Source organism: Sceloporus occidentalis, unplaced genomic scaffold, assembly GCF_023333645.1.
Source record: "Sceloporus occidentalis isolate IW3139 unplaced genomic scaffold, rSceOcc1.0.p SCAF_3, whole genome shotgun sequence".
In the NCBI taxonomy this organism is placed as follows: Eukaryota; Metazoa; Chordata; class Lepidosauria; order Squamata; family Phrynosomatidae; genus Sceloporus; species Sceloporus occidentalis.
Window position 1 is genome coordinate 104,865,414 of NW_028316983.1, and position 17,548 is coordinate 104,882,961.

General features: G+C 39.7%; 2 protein-coding genes across 4 annotated transcripts in view; one reads left to right on the plus strand and one right to left on the minus strand.

Moving 5' to 3' along the window:
* Positions 1 to 17,548, plus strand: part of LOC149316527 (tRNA:m(4)X modification enzyme TRM13 homolog) — a 30,265-nt gene that overhangs the window by 5,480 nt on the left and 7,237 nt on the right. For both annotated transcript variants that reach the window (XM_089515753.1, XM_089515754.1), the window contains exons 6-11: positions 700 to 806; positions 1,364 to 1,531; positions 1,870 to 1,936; positions 3,085 to 3,159; positions 4,119 to 4,542; positions 5,070 to 5,267. In XM_089515753.1, coding sequence (XP_089371879.1) covers positions 700 to 806; positions 1,364 to 1,531; positions 1,870 to 1,936; positions 3,085 to 3,159; positions 4,119 to 4,542; positions 5,070 to 5,265 — 1,037 coding nt within the window. In that variant the 3' untranslated portion in view covers positions 5,266 to 5,267. The remainder of the gene's footprint in view (positions 1 to 699; positions 807 to 1,363; positions 1,532 to 1,869; positions 1,937 to 3,084; positions 3,160 to 4,118; positions 4,543 to 5,069; positions 5,268 to 17,548) is intronic.
* Positions 5,514 to 16,010, minus strand: LRRC39 (leucine rich repeat containing 39). 2 transcript variants are annotated; one of them, XM_089515755.1, is made up of 9 exons: positions 15,912 to 16,010; positions 15,419 to 15,684; positions 14,795 to 14,900; positions 13,837 to 13,993; positions 12,974 to 13,110; positions 12,641 to 12,786; positions 10,470 to 10,622; positions 7,036 to 7,175; positions 5,514 to 5,600 (listed from the first exon to the last, which is right to left on the minus strand). In XM_089515755.1, exons 2-9 carry the CDS (start codon positions 15,541 to 15,543, stop codon positions 5,557 to 5,559), a joined length of 1,008 nt encoding a protein of 335 aa, XP_089371881.1. In that variant the 5' UTR covers positions 15,544 to 15,684; positions 15,912 to 16,010; the 3' UTR covers positions 5,514 to 5,556. The 2 variants fall into 2 exon arrangements, with proteins under 2 accessions (XP_089371881.1, XP_089371882.1); XM_089515756.1 differs by lacking the exons at positions 5,514 to 5,600; positions 7,036 to 7,175 and adding an exon at positions 8,526 to 8,567.

A 17,548-nucleotide genomic window follows, 5' to 3' on the forward strand; every position in this document is an offset into this window, starting at 1 on the left:
TTTGTGATAATTTTTATACTAGCAGAAGTACTAAGATTTGCAAGGTCACAAACCCTTCATCCTTCTTCCCTACGCCAGTGCTCTTTTTTCCCCCCACTCTATGTTTTGTTTTCTCATGGATCTTGTCCATCTTGGTGACCATTCAGCATTTATCCCTACTGCCTACAGTTCCAAAGCCTGCATATAGCTTTTTCTTTAGAGAAAGTTAAAGATGTTTGCCACCTAATGACTAAAGATGTTGGCGGCAAGCTATAGATAGGCTTTAATTAAATAAAATTAATCAATTTTAAAAGCAAAATAACCTCAAAATAAAGGTTGTCCAAAATTAAAGATAAATTTTGAACACTTGATACAGTTGCATAAGGTCCTCTTATTATTCATGAACAATTTTAGCTATTAAGTTTCACACTTTTTGAACTGTGGTAGAAGTGGATTCATGGATACACGTTAGGTTTGTACTGGATGCCCAGGAGAAATCAGATACTTAATATTTTAGAAATACAAATAACAGATTGTCTTATAAATATGTATGGTTACAGTTACAAACTATTAACCACAAGCTATGTAAAATACTTGTTAAGCCAGGCTTAAGTCTGTGATACAACACTGACAATTCAGCTTTAAAAATATTTTTACCTAAAACGAAGCAAATGGCAGCCTCAGTTGAAACTCAGTAAATTGATTGCATCTCATTTACAGGTATAAATTATGTACTTAAGGACCAAATCCTCTGTCATCAGGCTTTACAAGAGGCTCTGAGTGACCCCAAAAATGGCGATGCAGCTACTAAGCATTTGAAGCAACAGGTAGTGTACCTCTCAGAGCACTATTTTCTTTAACACAATTGTCTCATTACTATTTCTTTACAAAGCGCTTAGCTTTTTATAGATTATACTTAATGTTACCAATTTAGACATTAGGAACATTATTAGAGATTTTTCAGAAATGTTCCTGAATGTATTGTCTTCCTTGAACCTCCCAAACTGTTTTATGCATTATGGAGCTTTTGTTTACATTTCCATTTGTTTGGACTTTTGATATGAAAGAAATCGATGAAATAATTTCTAACAGTAGATTTGAAAGGACATCGTCCAAATAGTGGGTAAATAATAGCCAAAAATTATGCTATCTGAGTATGCTTAGTCCCTCTCAAGTATCTACAGTAGGGTCCTTTGCACAAGGAGGTGATACCATGCAGGTATGAATCACAGAAGACAGTTATTTTTTGTTATGAATAAGTCATGTGTCTAGGAGGAAAGAAAAATAATAATTTAATAGGTTCTATGATAGATGCTGCTGATTGTTGGATATATTACTGAGAATACATGTACAATATTCAAAAATAATATTTTGGCCTATGTAGGCTTCTATATTAGGTAACATGGAAAGACTGCATTTACTTCGACCGGGGAATTGTTTTGTTGAATTTGGAGCCGGACGAGGAAAGCTGTCCCACTGGGTGGATATAGCTATCCAAGATGCTCAGGATGTTCATTTTCTTCTGGTTGAAAGGGCAACTACAAGGTTCAAGGTAGGACATAAATGCCAGCTTTCTTTTTTCTGTTTTTCTATAAAGTTAGTGTAAATTTAATTATTTTTTTCCACTGAAAGAAGTTTTCCAATGAAATAAGTAAGTTGAAAAGCTAAAGTTATTCTTTTTTAAAGGCTTGCCAAAACACCATCACAATAATAATAATTTGTATTTGAGAGGCTCCTTGTGTCCCACTCCAGGAGAAATGCAACATATAAAATAAATATATAAATAAAATAATTTTGGTTGCTGAACAGTATCGTTTTCTGATATACAATGTAATCTGAGTTTACAGAGTACCCTAGTGGTTTCCATTACTTTATATTTTTCCCTGACAGGTAGATGGGAAGCACAGAAAAAGTAGTTTTGAAAGGCTTCAAGTTGATATACAACACTTGAACTTAAGTAAGTTGTTCATTCATTATTAAAAGCTTTGATTAAAGATTTCTTTGTGAACTCTCTGAAAAACAGTACAGAAGACTATAAAGATCTGAACAAATCTTAAGGCAGGATCAATTCTGTTAACCTTATTTAAGACTGAGAGACAGTGTAATGTGGTGGTAGTAAATTGGATTTGGGACCAAGAATGTTGTTACAGGTCTGTGAATATATTTTTTAAAGTCAGTTGTGAAGACTTCTTATTATTGTGTGCCTTCTAGTCATTTCTGACTTATTGCGACCCTATTACAGGGTTTTCTTGGCAAGATATGTTCAGAGGAGATTTGCCTTTGCCTGAGGCTGAGAGAGTATGATTTTCTAAGGTCACCCAGCGGGTTTCCATGGCTGAGCACGGATTCAAACCCTGGTCTCCAAGGTCCAATGCTCAAACTAATACACCACACTGGCTCTGTAGACTATTGTGAAGACTACTTTGTAGTATTAGGCATACCATTTTCTCTTAGCCCTGCCACACTACTGCAGTGAAATACAATGCTGAATTCTTTAAAGAAAGTGTCAAAATGCAGTGGAGTTTACCACTCTGGCTTTTAAAATCTGTCTTGGGAGGGTTGGTAATTTTGATATTAGAAGTAACAAATATCCTTACGTTAGCCCCTTGCTAAGAGTGTTACAGTGTGTGATACGCTGGAGTGTACTACTAGTTCCCAATAAGTGGAAAATTACTACTAGACACTTCTAACAGTCTCTAATTTATTTTTTCAAATCTTATACTCTCGAATTAGGCCAGATAAAGGAATCCATTAAATCTTATGGACTGAAAGCACTGTACACAATTTGATACATTTGACAGAATGTGTGTCTGATAGTAGTGAAAAGTTTGATAATACTGAAATGAAAGTGTGCTATTGTTTTCATGGCCTGCTTGTGTACTTCCCAGATTGTGTCCTTTTCCAGATTTGGGGAGTTGTAGTCCAAAAAGAACTTTTCCAGGCTATTGGAAATGGCTTGAACATGTACTGGTATTTCATTTGTATGTAATGTCAAAATGTCTCTTGAATACTTGATGTATATGGGTACCTACAGCATTCAGAAATACACAGACTGAACATACTAATTCTGGCTTGGATTCTTTTTTCCTTTTTCTTCTCTTTTAGGTAAGGTACCTGTTCTTGCAAAAGAGAAGCTACCTGTTATAGGAATTGGAAAGCATGTATGTGGTGCTGCAACAGGTACAAAATGTACAGAGATGCAGTAGATATTCAAAGAGGATGAATTTGTGCCCTTCAGATATTTTAGGACAGCGTTCCCATCATTTCTAACTACTGAGTGAACTGGTTGGGAGTTGGAGTCCAACAACATTGGAGGGCCTAGTGAGAGAGAGAGAGAACTGAATACTAATTTTAAGAAGGTAGTTTTGCTTTAAATTACACCATCTCCAAAGCACACAATTTAGTGCTGCTTCGATTTATTCTGAGCATCAGTATTTCAGTGCCATTTCTTGCTATATAGCAGAGTGTATGGAGTATGTGGTTCTCCAGGTGTTACTGACCTGTACTTCCCATCATCCCTCATCATTAACTATGGGGTGAAATACATGACACTCAGTTATAAGAACATTAGCGTATTTGTACATTGTAGAAACGTCTGCAGTTTTGATATGAAGCAGGTGTTAAGATTGTACGCAAAGTACAGATATATTAAATTTCTTAAGCAATTGCATATTATGTAGTTCTGAGTAGTTCTAATTTTTATAGCCTGCTGAAGAAGGTCTCAAGGTCTTTCTTTTTAGCATCCTGTGACATGTTCCTTTTTCTCTTATGGATTCCTTTGGATGCTCCTCAGTTTTTGCTCTTTATATTGCTGATGGGAGTTAGAATGAGTCCATTAACATCTGGTAGACATTTGTTTATATGGCCATTTACTTCAGAACACACAATAACTAGCAATATTAAATTTAATTTTCATAATGTGAAGAAACAAGTTGGTAAGACTTAGCAGGTAAAATTTTAAATAATTTTGTGCATGAAACAAAGTGTGTACATTAAACTGTCAGAGAACAAAGGTGTCACTATCTCAGCCACCCATGAAAAAAGTTTTTTGGATTTTGGAATTCCAGAGAAGGGAGACTCAACCTTTAATCATTGTTCATGGAGCAAACACAGTTTACACAATGCATATGTATTCACAGATCTTGCTTTGAGATGTTTAGTTGAAACCTATGCAAAACACTATGATGAGAGAAAGGAAGATCCTGCTCCAAAACGCTTGAAGATTGATGAAACCAACAAAACAACTTGTAATTCGGATGAAACTTGTACCAAATCTGTCAGTGGGAACGGGAGTCCTGTGGCTGGAATTGTTATTGCGCTCTGTTGCCATCACAGGTGTGACTGGAAGCATTATGTAGGCCAAGAATTCTTTACAACATTAGGACTTGGGGCAATGGAATTTAATTATTTTAAAAGAATGACAAGCTGGGCTACTTGTGGCATGAAAGAAACTGCAAGAAAAGCCACTATGACTGATACAAAGAATGAAGAGCAAAGCATTGAGATGGAAGAACACGAGCAAGATGGCAATAGTGCTGATTGCAGTTGGGATAGCCTTCAAGGGTACGTGATCCTTTTAAATACAAAAAATAAAATAAAATCCTGTGTTGTAAGTTTATGCACAGTCACCTAAATGCAGTTGCTATTTTAGCACTTGCTATCATAGATCCATGGAAACAATGAGATTTGCAGAAGTATTCAGCAGATAAATGTAGACTTTGGTATCTTTCACATATATAGATTAGGTGAGCTGTTTTTCTTACTAAAATGTATTTTGGAATTTAATGAAAATTACAAGGATTTAAAATAAATCATAGTCCACATAAATACAGAGTGTCCAAAATTATCTTTAAAATTTCAATCCTATATAGAACTGAAATTGCAAAGACAATTTTTCAACACCCTGTAGATACCAAAATAAATTAGTTCATATTTACAGTGCTACCAAACTCTTCATTGCTCTTACATTGTAATGAAAGTGGAGTTGTCTGCTTGTGTTCTAAGTGTGATCTGTTTTGAACCTTGAAATGTTAGCATTGTTATACTCTAAAAAGACTTTCTCCCTCCCTTTTTTTTTCTTTTGGTTCTAGGCTGTTAACCACTGAAGAACGAAAACAGTTAGGTCACCTTTGCAAACTGTTGATTGATCATGGTCGGATTGAATATTTACAGCAGAGAGGTTATGAAGCTGTCTTGCAGTACTATACAGACCTCAGTGTGTCGTTAGAAAATGTCCTTTTGACAGCTGTGCCATGTCAGTCTTCAATAACCCCCTCAACTGCTTAAAAGTGAGAAAAAAAACCACTATTGTTTACTATTGTTAGACAAATAATTTAACAAGAAAACCAAGAGGTTCTAGAATTTTAAGGTCCAGCATTTTGCTTACCAAATTTTTATTCCTTTTATGATCTCTGGAACCAGAAGAAGAAAACACCAGCTTATTCTTCAGCAACGAGAGAACAACTTGGCATATTTGTTACGGAGAACATAAATGTAGCTCAATCTTTCTTTTCTTAAGAGAACTGTAAAGGTTGCCTTTCAGTAACAGCAAAAACCTAGACTGGCACAGGTTTTTTTTCATTTGTCAGTAGCAGTATTTCCAATATCACTTTCCATGTTTTCTGAAAAAGAAATCCATATGCCAAGAAACATACATTTATGTTTTAAAATATCATGGCCTTTTATTTATTATTTTATCTAACTTCTTCCCTATACCTTTTTGTAAACCTTTTTCTATATGTTCTTAACTGCTTTTGAACTCTGCCTCTGCGGAGGAATAAAGCACTTATACTGAGGATTGTACTACGTTTTGTTTTCTATTTGCAAAATATGGGCCAAATTGCACATTTCAGTTAATGCACAGTTTGATACTGCAGAGGCTTCAATCAGTATTATGGCTAGAGCACAAAGGGACTTTTTAACCCATTTTCTCATGACATGGAAATTTGATGTTAACTGGGGAAGGACAAAGGGCTTAACACACACCAAATCCTGGTTCTGATTTCTCTTTCCCATGTAGCTATTTAAATGGGAAAAAACCACAAACAGTTGCAACACCATACATATCCCCAGAACTACTACTATCAGAGATATAGGAAGAGTAGTTTTTATGCTTCCCTGGTAACCTTGACATGAAGCCCCTTTCAAGAAAAGCTAAACCATCTGAGGCATGCCCTTTTATAAAATATAGATGCTGAATTAGATACCCTTTCAGACAAAGTTCTCATTAAAAACACAGGTGTGACAGGTGAAACTTTAAAAGAGGAGAGAAGAAATCCCAACAGCTGAAATCCATCCTGCACAGGAGCCATACAAGACATCTCACCCTGTCTCCCTGCAAGATAGGGAGGATAGTGTCTGAAAGCCACTAAGGCGGTTAAGGTTGGCTTTTGCAGCTGTCTTTCTTTAGCAAAGCTGGACTGGCATCTTGTTATGATGGTGCAAATCCAACATAAGTCTCTTCTGGTTGTTGCAGAGATCAGAATTCAGTAATACCTACACAACAACCAAAATTCTATCCGATCCCCCACTCCACCAAAAAAGCCCCAACCAACTTGCCTTTGCTACAGATCCTCCAATATGATCATTTCTTGGCTGATGGAGAGCAGGGGGAGTGATAAAGAAGCATCCAACTATTTTCTTGTCTCTAAAGGACTCCTGGGAGGTCCTGGAAGATTCCTATCACGGCATCCTGCTACAGGAAAATATTCTTCGCTGTTCCTCCTGCTCTCTACTAGCTAGGAAATAGCTATGATGGAGGTCTGCATCTGGGGCAAAGTGGGTTTGGGTGTGTGTGTGGCTTAATTGTATTGTAAGATGTCCTCTGATCCAGGCCCTTTTAAGGAGGAGAGGAAAACTATACACATCGCAAACATATTCCCTATCCTAAAATAATCTGAGATCTCAGGGAGAAATGTCTTCATTTCCACTATGCAATTCCTCTTTGAGGAAAGTGAGATACTAAAATGTAATGGCTTAAAATATTTCAAAAGCAGGAAGTTACCTTTTTTTCACTGAATTCAGATAAGTTTTCATTTTAACTATAAGATGAGATACCTTTGATGCCAAGTGACTCCTGAATGTATGCATGCATGAACTGAATTCCATACAGTTCTCGTTCCTCCTCCTCTTCTTCATTCTCACAAGGGGGAAGTGTTACTTGCAGCTTCAGTGGGTTGTCTCTGAAGTTGACAAATCTAGATACAGACATTAGAGGAACATGTAAAAATTTCAAAAAAAAGTGGGGCTTTTTCAAGCCTAACAATCTGCTTGTGCATTAAAATGTTTAGCAGCAAACACTTAAATGATCTGCACTGGCCAGTCATTTCCTTAAATAATCCTTGTGTATGTATTGTTTACACTTTGAAGACTACATATTCCTAACCCAGTTTATCTCATTTTACTAAACTACCATTTAGTGTTAAGATTGAATAAGTCCTGGGCTCCTCTTTCCCCCTTTCTGCCTCCAGTGCAAAAAGAACTCCTGACAGATGGCCATCCAGCCTCTGTTTAAAAACCTCCAAAGAAGGAGACTCCACTACTCTCCAAGAGAGCATGTTCCACTGTCACAGTGTCAGGAAGTTCCTCCTAATGTTGAGGTGGAATCTCTTTTCTTGGAGCTTGCAATCCATTGCTCCATTGTGTCCTGTTCTCTGGAGCAGCAGAAAAAAAGCTTGCTCCCTCCTCAACAAGACATCCCTTCAAATATTTAAACAGCAATCATATCCCAATTTAACCTTCTCATCTCTAGTCTTCTGAATAAAATATGTCAAATGTCTCTATAGTCAGCCTCAGTAACAGAGGACTGGAGAGGGTAAACAATATCACTTTTTAAAAGGAGAGTCCGTGGAATTCCAGGAAGAAATAATCAGTTAATTATTGTTCCAGGTAAAAAAAATCCTATTACAGTACAGTGAAACATATTATTAAGGCTAAAATCACCAAGCTATAGAAGGGCACACTGAAAAATACCAACATGCCTTTGGTGAAGACTAGTCTTGCCCCTTTCAGCAGGGCATGATGATTTTATCCTTAGCACTTTGAAAGTGTCAATAAACACACAAATGGGGTAATCTAGCAGAACTTGTCTACTTAGACTTCAAAAAGCTTTGGATAAAAGTCCCTCACCAAAGACTCCTGAGAATCCTGAACAAACTCAGCAATCATGGGATACGTTGAGTGCAGTTTTCCTCTTTTCCTACTACCTTCCACATTACCAAGCATTATTGTGTTTTCTAATGGGTCATCTTTTTTCATGATATGTCCAAAGTACAACAGTCTCGGTTTAGTCTTCTTGGCTTCTGGGGAAAGTACAGGCCTGATTTGCTTTAGGACCCATTGCTAGCAGTCCACAATATATATAGAATTCTTTGCCAGCACCACATTTCAAATTAATTTTCTTTCTATCAGCTTTCTTCCCTGTCCAGCTTTCATATCCATATATAAAAATTTGAAATACAATGGCATGGATAATCCTAACCTTATTATTCAGTGATACATCTTTACACTTCAGGATCTTGTCTAGCTTCCTTTTCAGTTCCTTCTTCTGATTTCTTGACTGCAGTCTCCATTCTGATTAATAAATGAACCTAGATATGGAAGGTCTTGAACTATTTCAATGTCTACATTTAAATCACCTGTGGTCATCATTTTTGTTTTCTTAATCTTCAACTATAAACCTGTCTTTGCACTTTCTTCCTTGGCTTTCTTCAGTAATAGTTCCAAGCCTTTGCTAGCTTTTCCTAGTAATATGGTGCCATCTGCATATCTTAAACAGTTTATGTTCCTTCCTCCAGTTTTCACACCTTCCTCTGAATCTAATCCTGCTTTATGTATGATATGTTCAGCATTCAGGTTAAACAGGCAGGGTGATAAAATTCAGTCCTGCTTGTCCTCTTGCCAATTGAAAACCATTCTGTTTCTACATATTCCGACAGTAGCCTCTTGTCTTGAGTACAGGTTATGCATCAGGACACTCAAATGTTGTGGCTTACCCATTTCTTTAAGAATGATCCATAGTTTTTCAAGATCTACACAATCATAGGCTTTGTAATAATCTATAAAGCTCAGACTGATTTTCTTCTATAATTCTTTGGTGTGTGCCATTATCTAGTGCAGGGGTCGGCAACCTCTGGCCCGCGGACTGGATGCAGCCTGTGGAGGCCTGCCGCCTGGCCCCTGGTGTCCGTTGCTGCTGCTGCCGCGGCAGCCGGCCATCACAGCTTTTCGCCGCTCTGGGCGCCGCCATTTTGGGCGAAAAATGGCGGCGCCCATAGCCCCAGAGACCGCTATGGGCACCGCCATTTTGCCGCCCAAAATGGCGGCGCCCAGAGCGGCAAAAAGCCGCGATGGGCAGCCGTGGTGGCAGTGGCGGCGGGCCTCTAGGAGGCCTGCTGCCGTCTCTGGGGCCCTCCACGAGGGCTCCCAGGGCGGCAGGGGGCCTCTGGGGGGCCCTTTGTTGTCTCTGGGGCCCTCCAGGAGGGCTCCGAGGGCAGCAGGGGGCCTCTGGGGGGCCTGCTGCCGTCTCTGGGGCCCTCCAGGAGGGCTCCGAGGGCGGCAGGGGGCCTCTGGGGGGGCCCTTTGCCATCGCTGGGGCCCTCCATGAGGGCTCCGACGGCAGCAGGGGGCCTCTGGGAGGCCCGGTGCTGTCGCTGGGGCCCTCCAGGGGGCCCTCCAGCACTGGCGGCCCCCACCAGCTTTTTTGCCGGTCTCTGATGGGGCCTGGGGGCCCGTCAGGGGCCAGCAAAGATGGGGAGGCCTGGCCCCCGGAGGGTGGAAGCTCCGCCTCCGGCATGTAGCCCCGCCCCTGGAGGGTGGAAGCTCCACCCCCTGGCATACGGCCCTGCCCCAGAGGGTGGAAGCTCCACCCCTGGCACGCGGCCCCGCCCCGGAGAGTGGAAGCTCCACCCCCGGCACGTGGCTCCGCCCCGGTGGGTTGAAGCTCCACCCCCGGCTTCGGCCCCCCAGTCACCTGAGGGACAGCAACCCAGCCCCCAGCTCAAAAAGGTTGCCTACCCCTGATCTAGTGTATATTTGCAATATGATCCTTATTATCTCTTCCTTTCCTGAACCCTGATTGGACATCTGGCATTTGACATCTGGCACAGCTCCATTGTGCCTAGGCCCATCAGCTGAGAAAAGGCCCCTCTCCATCCCAGCTGCCACTGCCATGGCCTCTGAGGAAGAGAAGAGCAGCCAGCATCTTCTAGACCGTGAATAGTAGATAAGAACTACTGAGTCCTATGAAGAAACTTCTATGGATACAGAATGTAAGCAAGAAGGAAAGCATGTTTTGTATTCATTTAGCTCCCCTACCCCATTTTAGGTTGGATGTCCAATGAGCAATTTGTGCAGTTGGAATATCTACTTTAAACAAACAGCAGGCCAGATTCCTGGGGAAAACATGAATGCAGCAACCACAAGCTGTGCATTTGAATGCATTTTTCCCACAGTGGTGGGCATTCCAAGTGCTACAGTGGCTTTTCTCTCACCTCAAGTTTGGCATGTCCTTCATGCAACCAGGAATATCTTGGAGTTTGTTGCTGGTGAGAACAAGGGTGCTCAACTTCTTTAGGTTTTGAATGGATTCTGGTAAATGAATTATCTCATTCCTCTGTAGCCACAAAGTATGCAGGTTTTCTGCTCTGTAAAGTCAAACAGATCTGTTCATTATCATGAAAACCGCTATATTTGCTGTTGCTTCTTTGGCTATGTAGTTCCTTTCTGTTGTCACAATAATAAAATGTAAACGTGTGTGGTGTCTTCTGAGCAATTCATATGGAATCCTCTACTTAAGCATTTCTAACACCGGAAGGACAGACCTCTGGCTGAGATACAGAAAAGAGATCATCCTAGTCAGAGCTGCCCATACCAAACCAATGGTCCACTTCATGTTTTATAAGAACAGTAGCTTTTCTGGAGAACAATATGAGCAGAAAGGCCAAACAATTTCCACCAAAGTAGTTGTGCCACTCACTTGTTCCTCTCTCTGCATCCAACCCATAAATGGAGCTTATGGGCTTGCCTACATGGGCAAAAAACCCCAAACTCACCCCAATGCCAGTTCTGCCTGTCTCTATGCATAGTGGCTTCCGAGGAAATATCACAGCTTTTTACTGTTTACCCAACTTTGCTTTGGAGTAAGCAAAATTGGGGAAACCCCAAGTTTCTCCAAAATGTCAGGGGGATCGGGAGAGGTGCTGGCACATGGGCACTGGGCATGATTTGGTCCCAATCAGTTGTCCAAAGACCAAGAACTGTGCCATCTCACTTTGCTGCACTGAGTAGTGCAGGAAAAAGGGATGACCTATCCACAGAACTGCCACCAGCACTTCTTGTATGGCCTCCCTGGCTCTGTTATCACAGGGAGAGGTAGAAGGTAGATTAGGATCAGTTGTGAGGTCTCTAGCTGATTTGCAATATGTCAACAAGGGGTTCTGACTTCTAGTGGCTGAACCGTTGTAACAAAAATGTGGTTTTTTCCCCTACTCCCTAAATCAGGCTACAAAAATCAAGAACACTTTGGAAAAAGCAGGGAGTAGAACTATGTATAGACTCCAGTTTTAGGTTGAGTGTGGTCAGATACATAAAGAAAAATACCTGCTATTTTCAAATGCTGAATCTGTTTTTGATTAGAAATCTTGGTGTTCTTTTAAGAGGGACCCCTGATTAATTTAATTGGGCACAGTCTGGGAATTGTCTCCAGTAGGACTCCACTCTTTCATATTTTGAGCTGCTAATACAAATATTCTTGTCGTTCTATAGAGTTTGGATTGATAACTAAATGTGTTCACATAGGGCCACCGTAAGATAATGGTTACCATCCTTTAGGGAACTCATGTATGCTCCAGTTCTATTTAAAAATTTTAAGATCTCACTTCCTAAAATAGAAGAAGGGTGTAACCATTGTGTTATGCTGCAAAAAATATTATAATCTGCTTTTGGTATATTTTGGCCACCCATATTCCAACTAAAGTACCTTTGATTTGACAGCACACTTTGACAAAATCATCCAACTCTTGCCGTTTGTGGAAAGTTAGGGGTACTCCCATTTGTTGCTTAAATCACAAGGTGGCAACCTAAACATTTGCTGATAAGAACATGGCTAGGCAGTGGAGAGGCAGAAAGGTGTAGGGTCTGAGCATTAGATTATGACCCTGGAGATCAGGGTTTGAATTCCCACTCGGCCATGGAAACCCACCAGGTAGTCTTGGGGAAGTACACTCTCTCAGCCTCTTTGATCCCCTCTGCTCTTCAAAATGACTGGGAAGGGGGCTTCAACAACTCTACGGTAGGTTGGGAGAGTGATAAATGGCTCAGCAAAGCTTAGTTCTGCATGTAGAACTACTATGCTACGCTGAGCCATGCAGAGTTCCAGCTCTTAAGTGTAAGTTTCAAGCAGCAAAATCCATCGATCAATAAAAGAGTAAGATATAAATAGTTTAAATTATTTAAAGTTTATCTGCTGAAACAACTTGTAGATCACTGTTCAAACAACCTTAATTTGCATCTGTTCTTTTGTACAATACAATACTCTTTGCCTACAGTACAGCATATTTTAAAGCTAGGGAAAAAGCCATTTTGTTTCAGTAGCTTATCACTACTATGAATTATTTGTTGGAGTTTAACAAACAGGAATTTTATTCTATATATTTATATTTACCTGTCAATACTGTCAGGGATTTCTTTTAGTTTGTTGCTTCCCATGTCTAACCATTCCAGGTTTGGCATATCCAGAATAACTGAAGGGAATGTGTCAAACTGGTTCATGCTCAGATCTAGGTGATAGAGTTTCTTCATGTTGCTGAGCTAAGAAAAAGAAAAGAAAAGATCTGAGTGATAACACTGCTCCATAAACCCCTTTTCATGAGAACAATGGCTTGGATTGTAATCAGGGGAAAGTATTAGACTAGGCCCTATTTTTATGAATTTTGAACAAGAAGTTGCCAGCACTGCCTGGCCCTGGGGGTGGCTGGGGAAAATATTTGCAACAGACCTGACGAGGAAGGTCACAGATGTCTCTGTTCACTGCCAGTTCCAGTCTCTCTAAGTTGACACAGTTGCTTAGTTCTTTAGGAATGGATTTAATTTTATTATAACTGAGGTTCAGCTCTTGGAGATTTGACAATTGACCTGCAGAAATTAGAAATTAAGCCAATATTACAACAAAAACTTCAGTATAATAGTCACTTGTAACCGTATCACTTTTTCAGCAAAGAGCATACTCTCAGAGGAAGATGTTGGGAGAAAATGAAGTAGTGCTTGTAATTCAGCTCTAACCGACTGAGTTCAATTTTTGTTTTTGTTTTCTTCCAGAACTCTGACGCTTTAAAGACTTAACATGTTTTATTTGGCATGCATTTTTGTGGACACCAGTTTGCTTCATAACAAACATGCACACATGGAGTTATGTTCAGGATTGCCAGATCAGAACTATGGAGACACTGTTGTGTGTAGGTGTGCATTTCCTGAGACAGGATCATAACCATCATTTATTTAAAAAGCAAGAATCCCAATACGTTTCAAATACACATTCTTCTTCAGGAGGGAAATTTCTTCAAGAGGGAATTTTTTTAAATCTTCTTCAGGATGGAAATTTTATTAAAAAGAAAGAAGAAAAAACCTCTCTAAGAATATGATTCTTGGCCATGTTTTTCCTTCTGTCTTTCTTTTTAATAAAACTTCCCTCCTGAAGAAGAATGTGTGTTTGAAACATATTGGGATTCTTGCTCTTTTAATAAATGATGGTTGAGATCCTGTCTCAGGAAATATGATTCTTGGAGATTCCTGCAGGACTACTTGATCAAGATAGATAACTAGAGGTGTCAACTAAAAGAAAATATAATCTTTTCAACTTACCTATCTCCCTAGGAATGTCAGTGATGGAATTTCGAGACAGATCCAGAACAATGAGCTTTTGAAAGCGACCAATAAACTGAGGGATTTTTACTAAACTAATTCTGTGAAGCTGCCATTCCTGGAGGTGGTCCAGTTTCAGTAAACAAGAAGGTAGTGTCTAGATTTATAGGAGGCAAAAGGAGACAGTGGGTGAATCCCTGAGCATAACTGATAAACCAAATTAGACAAAACATGAGAAAAATTGAGTCTTTACAGCGGCATCGTATGCATATCTACTCAGATGTAATCCTCACTTAGTTCAGCTGAAATATATTCACAAGTAACTGTGTATAGGATTGGAGATTTATTTTTACTTTCAACTCCAGCATTATTTGCTACCTGAAACAGAATGTAAAGCCACTGAGCAGGGCCTGATTTTAATGTATTTTAAACACCATCTTATTTTTATGTGTTTCATAAATAAATTACTGCTATTTTAAAAGCACTCCGGTGCTTTAAAAGTGGCCAAATTATCCATCATAACAAGGACTGAATGCTTTTTCATCTTAAACGAGGAAACCGAAGGAAAATGACAGTAACAAATGATCCTGAATTTTGCCTTGATGGTACAGACTTGCAGGACTCTAACCAGAAATTCAAAATTGGGACAATCTGAGCATAGCAATAGTGGCTAACACAGCTAAATGAAAAGTTGTTGTTTGTTGTTCTTACTATATCCCTTCAAGTCAACTCTGACCCTATCACAGGGGTTTCCCCCCATATTATTCAGAGGAGCTTTGCCATTGCATTCCTCTAAGGCTCAGAGAATAAGACTTGCCCAAGTGGCTTTCCATGGCCGAGCAGAGATTTGAACCTCGATCTCCCAGAATCCTAGTCCAACACTCAAACTTTTATACTATAAATGTGCAAAGCACTAAAACTGTAGTAACAATTGGAATTATAAGTTCTTTCACATTACCTTCCATTCTTCCTTTTCAATCCTTAAAACAGCCCTTCCATCTTCAGTGATGACTTTTTCTTTAAGTTTGGCAAAACTGACCCTCTCTTCCCAAGCAACTGTCAGTCTAGTGGGGGAAAAGTTGCATGTTTTTCATATAACATTTCCTTGTTGCCTAGGATTTTCCACTTTTTATTTCTAGGCCTGAGGCAGATCAAGCAAGGATGCCTGATCATGAAGGTGTTGGTATAAATGTTAACTGTCTTCAAAAGATCTTAGACCATTGATCTGCACCATGATGAACTGTTATTTAAACGCCCATGGTATGTTGTTTTAGGCTTGCTCTATACATGCATGAGGAAAAGATGGTACAATCTTTTCAGAACTTGTCACCATATTTCTAAATGTCAAGACAAGTCACTTGTTTGGGTCAAAGAAAAGACTTCTAAATGCATTGTATCATGCAGTGTGATATTGCAATGGTTATAAAGGGTGACATAACAGAATTTGGTGTATCTGTGCAAGATGCACTAAAAAAAAGTAATGTCCTTCCAGATAATAGGTGGATTCTGACAGGAATGAGATTAAAAGTACCTGTCTGCTTATTTTTCTGCTCATGAAATCCCCCAAATATTAAGAACCTACCTCCCCACAGCCCTTTGTCTGAATTCTTTTTCTTTTTGAAGCTCTTCATTTATTTTCTGGATCCTGACTTCCCAAAGCGCTTTAACGGATGTAAACAAGCTAACACACACTGTTGTTTCAGTCATGGCTCTTTTGCATTCTGATTTGACATTGAGATTAGTTCTTCTCCATTATTATTGCATACGGGAGTGTCATATGTTGTACAGGGAGAAGATTGCCAAGTGACTTCAATTCCTGTGCTTAAATTGTCCTTCAGCAGGAAATGTCTACAATAAAAGAGAAACAAACTATTACAAAATTCCCATACTGGTGCCTCATTTGCAGGCCTCAACATTCAACCAGCATGTTTGCCCTTCGGATAATAGTGCCACAAAACACTGATCATGAACTTCCAGACACATCAAAAGCATTTCTAAATTTTAACTAGAAAACTAGTGACAGATTAACACATCCCTTGTGATTCTGAATGCAAAAGCATGTCATATCTTCTTACCTAAATCATTGTCCATATTGCCTGGCTTCCCACAGCGCACTGGTTTTGGCGCAACAGCTGAAAGCAGTCATGAATCTAGACTGCTTTGCTGAAGTCATTTACAAGCCTCAGACCAGCTAGGACAGGCTTGAAATGCAGAACCGGCCAAGTTCTAATTTTAACCCACATTGCTGGCTGGGAATAGTAAATGCTGCTCAGTCCAGAAGCTACAGACACCTAAATTATTTTCCTATTTTGAACTTGTTTCTGCTTTTCTGAACTTGTCATCACATTTCTAGAAGTCAAGAAAAGTCAGCTGCTCTGTACAAAGATAATACTTCTAAATGGATTGTATCAGTGTGGTATTACTATGGTTATAGAGGATACCGTAACTGAGAAATTGGTATATCTCTGGGCAATAACAGCTGAAACAGTGTCTGTGCAAAATCCTCCTCACGCCAATCAGAGGATAAAACAATCAAAATTGCAATGTGAGCATCTCACAGATAGCAAACAATGCATATGCTGCCACATGCAGAATTAATACAGTTTGACACTGCTTTAAACATCACAGAATCCTGGAATTTTAGTTTGTTGTGGCATCAGAGCTCTTCAAGAGAAAGCTAAATATCTCACAAAATTACCAGTCCCAGAATTCCATAACACTGAGCCATGGCAGTTAAAATGGTGTCAAACTGCATTCATTCTGCAGTGTAGACCCAGCCTTAAGTAGCATTGGATTGCCAGTGTTCTTTCTTCCTGAAATCCCATTGCTATGGAATTGTTTAGATGCGCATGGAGAGAGTATATCCAGAATTCCCTCTGAGGACCCCTGCTGCTACTCACCCCCCCAAAACACACTACTTTCATTTGTGTAGGCCCATTAACTTGCTACTAGGGAATAAGGTCCAAAGTAGGGAATAAGGTCCAAAGCACACTACAGAAATAATCCGGTTTGAGACTGCTTTAACTGCCCAGGCTCAGTGCAAGGGAAGCCTGAGCATTGTAGTTTGTTTATTGTGGCACCAGAGCTCTCTGACATGTCTCACAAAACTACAAATCGCAGAATTGCCTAGCATTAAGCCAAGCCAGTTAAAGCAGTCTCAAACTGGATTATTTTTGAGTGTGTTTTGGACCTTTGTTTCTGTCACTTATACAGAGATGGCTATATGCTTTGAGTGCCAGAGATGATGAAACCTGAGCCCTAAGATGTCCTCTCGACTCTTTCTCACTATGACCATTGTTGCAAATGCTATAAAATTTTGTTCCAATGTCTCTTAACATATGTTATTTTAGTTATAAAAAGAGGACAGAGTAAATATCAAAACTGGAGCATCCCATATCATAACATGCATGCCCACAAGCTGTCTCTTCACTCTGTCTCTCAACTTTATCCATCTTTCTCCCTCCCCCTTCCCATAAAATCTGAATTGGAAATATAATTTGTAAGCATTGAAAACATGTAGCCACAAATTAGATTGTTGAGAGGGAAGAAGTGAGTAGTGGTGGGGAGAGTAGTGAAAGTGAGGGAGACTGAGAATTGCCAATGTGCTGCCATATTCTTTCTGCTGGATGGTGACGTCCCAAGATTTCCTCACATTTGTTCCAATACCACCCTCTCTTCTATCATATAGAATCTTGCTGAGTAATTAATTAAA